The sequence below is a fragment of the Nicotiana attenuata genome, unplaced genomic scaffold (genome assembly GCF_001879085.1).
Source record: "Nicotiana attenuata strain UT unplaced genomic scaffold, NIATTr2, whole genome shotgun sequence".
NCBI classification, from domain to species: domain Eukaryota; kingdom Viridiplantae; phylum Streptophyta; class Magnoliopsida; order Solanales; family Solanaceae; genus Nicotiana; species Nicotiana attenuata.
In genome coordinates, this window is record NW_017672104.1 from 185,123 (window position 1) to 190,457 (window position 5,335).

General features: G+C 37.5%; 1 protein-coding gene across 1 annotated transcript; it reads left to right on the forward strand.

Moving 5' to 3' along the window:
• Positions 1-1,393: 1,393 nt before the first annotated feature.
• Positions 1,394-4,478, forward strand: LOC109211850. Its single transcript, XM_019375429.1, has 2 exons — positions 1,394-3,391; positions 3,940-4,478. Exons 1-2 carry the CDS (start codon positions 1,646-1,648, stop codon positions 4,027-4,029), a joined length of 1,836 nt encoding a protein of 611 aa, XP_019230974.1. The 5' UTR covers positions 1,394-1,645; the 3' UTR covers positions 4,030-4,478.
• Positions 4,479-5,335: the final 857 nt, after the last annotated feature.

Genomic DNA, 5,335 nt, shown 5'->3' on the forward strand with positions numbered 1-5,335 from the left:
GGTGCGGTGTGGTGGTGGTGTCGGAGTTGGGGGTTGGGGTGGGGCAAGGTGCGCGGGAGGGTGGGTAAGGGGCTGATTGGGCATGAAGGTGGGCTGCGAAGCGGGGGTTGATTGGTGGTTGGGGTGGAGATGACTAAAACAGTCAATTAGAGTTTTGGATAATATTTTCCCCCATTTTGGTAGGGAAGTCGTTTTCATGAAAGCCGATCGAGCAAAAAGAAACGAATTAAAATTGAAAAAAAATGAGTTCATAAGCAAATTATTTTTTCAAACATTTAAGACAATCAAATATGGAGAAATTGGAACATACCAAACACATCCTAAGTCTCATTTGTTTCTTCTATAGTACTTTTTTTTTAGTACTCCCTCCGTTCCAATTTATATGAACCTGTTTGACTGGGCACGGAGTTTAAGAAAAAATGAATACTTTTGGAATTTGTTGTCCTAAACAAGTTAGAAAGGGGTCCACGGTATTTGTGTGGTTATAAAAGCTTCTCATTAAGGGTATAATTGAAAGTTTAGGCTAAATTGTTTCCAAATTTAGAAAGTGGTCATTCTTTTTTGAACAGACCAAAAAGTGAATAGGTTCACGAACGGAGGGAGTAGTTTTTATTAGCCATTTATCCTACAATTATTTATTACTCCCTCTGTTTCAATTTAGATGACACACTTTCCTTAATAGTCTGTTTCCAACAAGAATGACACATTTCTACAATTGAAAATAATTCAATTTTAAACTCTCCATTTTACCCACTTTACCCTTAATGAGAACCTTTTATAACCACACAAATGTCATGGCCCTACAAAGCTTTTACCCCTTAAGCTTTTGAGACCACACGTTTCAAAAGTTTCTTTTTTTTCTTAAACTCCATGTCGAGTCAAACTATCTCATCTAATTTGAAACGGAGGGAGTATTTCAAAGGGAATATAGCAACTTTAGTCCCTGAGTTATTGTCTAATTCTAATTTATGTCCTTGTATTATCGGGCTAAGCACATTTAATCTTTAATTAAATAAAGTGTGCAGTTTTAGTCCTTAAGCCTAACTTAAAATTAACACGTTTAGGTTTTCAGTCTTGTCTTTTTTTTTCTTTTTTTTTTCTCAATCAACAGGAAAATTTTTTTTTCAATTACCTGAGAAAAAAGAGATGGAATGTAAATTGAAAAAAAAAAAAAAGTCTCAGAATTTAGAGTAGAATTAGTAATAACGCTATGATGCAATTTTTTTAAGAATTTTAAAACTTCTGGTCAGTCATAGAATTAGGCATAACATAAGGAGAACCAACGGTAAACTTGTCATTGCACCATAAGGATCATCATATTATGCTCACAAGTTAGAACTAAAAGAGGTCCTAAATAATTGAGACCTGATTTCAAATTGGATACTATGGAGATCGTTTATGGTCATTCAAGAATGTCAGTTCCAAGATTTGAGGAAGCACAAGTCCTGAGTCCTGACTCTGTAATTTGTGTCAGTTTATTCCTGAGACACCTCCTCTTGCCAAATTCTCTTCAAAAGCTTCTTGAGAATTTTAACACCTAAAGGGACTGGGCTGAGTTTGAAATCTTGATTTTTCCTTTAATTAGAGTGTTCGAGTCAGTTTGTGCGCATCTCAATTTTCTTGTTCGGCTTTTGTATTAGCCTCAATGAGGAAGCCGAGGCCACCACCTGATCACCAACAACCACCACAGCCACCCCCAAAAAACCGCGCCATGCACCACCACTCAAATCACAATACCTTGTCAGCTAATCCCGAGGTACGCCAGGCACTCTACATAGCCATGGCACATGCTAGCATTGCCCTCACAGTTTTCATTCTTTATGCTGTTGGTAAATTGCTTCAAGATTATTTGAGGCCTCTCTTATGGGCTGTCCTATGTTCAATACCTTTGAGGGGAATTCAGCAGGCCCTTGTTGCATTCTGGTCCGAACCTCTAAAACTAGGCCTCACAGAGACCATATTAGCCGTCCCCGTGGCTGTATTCAGGGTCTTTGTTGGAACCATTGTTGACATTAAGGATATGACATTCAGTGTTGTTCATAGGAGACAGAAACAGAACGATTTAAGGCGTCATAGAAGTGGATTTTTTATATTGTTGAGGTGGCTCGTGTCGTTTTGGGTGTTTGTTATAACCTATGAGCAAATTGGTGGTATTGGAGCAGTAGCTCTTCTTACATTGGGATTTATGTTCACAGCTAACAGTGTGGACTCTACTATTAATGCAGTGACATCTCTTAGGAGTCATAGCTTTCGGAGACTCCCTATTACTGCTTTCTTTACTAGAGGAATATTCAAAAGATTGAAGACTATTGTAGCTATTGGATTGATTGTTGGATTGGTTGTAGGATCATTGGCCGGTATGATTTTCTTCTCTTACAAAGTTGGAGTGGAGGGGAAAGATGCAGTTTTTGCATTGAAATCACATGTAGAAGAGAGTAACTATGCTGAGAAAATTGGCATCAGGAAATGGATGGACGAACACGACGTCCCAGAGATGGTGGATAAGTACAGTACTCAGTTGTGCCAAACTGTATTTGACCAAATAGATAGCTATGCTATGCAATATAATATGACTGAGTTTGTTTCTGGTATCAAACAGTTTGTAATAACCCCAGCAAATAACTCTTTTGAGCGGTCCACAGCTTTGGCATCGCGCTCCCCATATACTAAGAAGATGTTGAGCCTAAAAAGGAGGATTAAGGATCTTGAATGGGGGCAAATATACACAGAAGTGGATGCAATTTTCAGGGAACTGCTGATCACCAGAGTAGACTTGGTTGAGAAGGCGAAAGGATTTGCTCGACGTGTACTTGTTAGCAGCAAATCTGTTTTAGGTGGGAGTGTGAAGGTCATGTTCTTGATTGGGAATTCCATAGTTTCAGGAGCTGCAGGGCTTGTCAATTTTATATCTCAGTTGATTTTGTTTTTCTGGGTACTTTATTATCTTATCACAACAGAGTCCGGTGGAGTAACAGAACAGGTGATATGTATGCTTCCCATATCGCGTTTTGCAAGAACTCGTTTTGTTGAGGTTCTTGATAAAGCTATTTCTGGGGTTCTTTTAGCAACTGCTGAGATTGCATTCTTTCAAGGATGCCTGACTTGGCTCTTGTTCAGATTATCTTCCATACATTTTTTGTACATGTCAACTGTCCTTGCGTTCGTTAGTCCTTTGTTTCCTATTTTCCCCTCATTGGTTTCGACTATTCCAGCAGCGTTGCAGTTGGTGCTTGAAGGTCGATATATGCTGGCCATTAGCTTATCTATTATTCATCTTGTGCTTATGGATTTTGGTACATCTGAAATCCAAGAGGATTTCCCTGGATATAGTGCATATCTCACTGGTCTCAGTATTATTGGTGGAATGACATTGTTCCCTTCAGTAGTTGAGGTAATTAACAAACTACTTTAAACTTTGGCTAAACCATGCCTTTTGTTATTATAGTAAAAACTTGTTTCTATATGCATAACTAGAATCATGATGGCCTTAGAGCACGAATCTCCTCACGTTACCTGAGATGAAGTAGTCTTAACTTCAACACATAAGTCATGCTTTTGATGAAAAGCAAGAAATCTAATAGTTAAAGTATCAAACCTTTACTTCTCTTGAAATGCTCAATTGCTCAAACGAAATGAAATTGGAGGGGGTTGATAAAAAAATTTATAGCCTCTAATGGGACAAAAGTACAAAGAAGAATTACAAAGGAAGCAAAAGAAGATAGAAAATTCGAATGCATAGAGTAGATGTGCATAGTTTCTGTTGTTTTGCCAAGCCAGAGAGGGTAACTGGAAACCTAAAGAAATCTGAGTTTCCCAAGTAAAACTAGAAAGTGCATTTCTTTTTGCTGTTGCATAGTCTTTCACAAGTTATAGTTTATGCTTATGCTTCTAAAAGTGGTGTTATGTTTGATATTTATTCTTGATGTGTATGTTATTCAGGGAGCTATAATGGGGCCACTAATAACTACGATCCTGATTGCAATCAAGGATTTGTATGTTGAGTTTGTTTTGGAAGGGCAAAGGGAATAAGTATAACAAATCTAAGTTTCCAATGCCTGGTGAAATGAAAAGCGCGCTAAGAAAGGTTGCTTCTATCCCCTTCCTGTGCAATAGTCCACCAATAGTGGAAGATGAGAAGTGATGCAACTTGTTTGATGAGGAAGCGTTGTATGCACTGAACATCTTCTTGATTGAAGTTTTGTCCTGCGCCCTGCTTGTATTGGACTCTCATCATCAATGTTCTGACCAAATTGATTCGAGGAATTTACTTCTTTCTCCAGATTTGTTAATTTGTGTTCATAAGTTGCCAGTTCTTTGGCTATTTGGTAGTTAGTTTAAAGTAGGTTGTACATTTATGTGCCAATCTTCCAAACATTTGTTCGATTTCAGGAGAGAGTTACTTGTGTTTAACTTGTTGTCGAGTCTTCTTAAATATGGTTTGCATCTGCTCATCTTCTTGCTGGAAAATATCATGCCAATTCGTATTGAAGCATTTCCACCCATCTTTCAATCAAATTGTCACTGTGGTAAAACAATATTCTTTCTGATCATAAGGATCAAGAAAGAAAAAACACGGTTGGTAAATTTACAAACACGTCTATGATTCTGCCTTTCCAAGTAGCCCGACTAATTGCTAGAACATTACTAAGTAGGTTACGTTCTGCATAAAAAGATATGGCAATTTCTGCATATATTCTGTATCAGACCTATGTCCAGGCCATGCTACAAATAAAAGAAAACCAGGCAGTTTCCGAAATCTATTTAAATCAAAAGAGAGGAAGGAAAAGGTAACTCAACATTTAAAATGTCTTTTTTCTTTCTTCCAAAAAAGTGGCTCATTGAGAAAACTAGGCAACATGCCATACTTCAGTCCAATTATCTTCTACCTGCCTAGGTTGCCATAATTGACAATAAGATGCGTTCCTACTTCAGCACCAAGCAAATGCCAACCAACACTTCTCAACATGTTTGTTTAGTTTTACTGCATTTACGCTTCATAACTGGACTAAACCATTCATCAAACCGAAATAAATTTAATTTAGCTTGATTTATTTTTCTTAGTCAACTCAAATTATAAATAAATTAAGTTAGAAGACAAATGAAAATGTAAACATATTCAGGCTATCAATTGGAGTATATAACACTACTAGAATTCCTGTAAAAAGCGACCAAAGATTAGCGACCAAATTTGGTCTGTCAAAAAAAGCGACTAAAGTTGGTCGCCAAACTGCCGAAGATAATAAAAAAAATATTTGAAATACTTTAGCGACCAAAGTTGGTCGCTATTTGGCCGCAAATTTAGTCAAACTGTTGACTGGACTGGTCAGACTTGCTT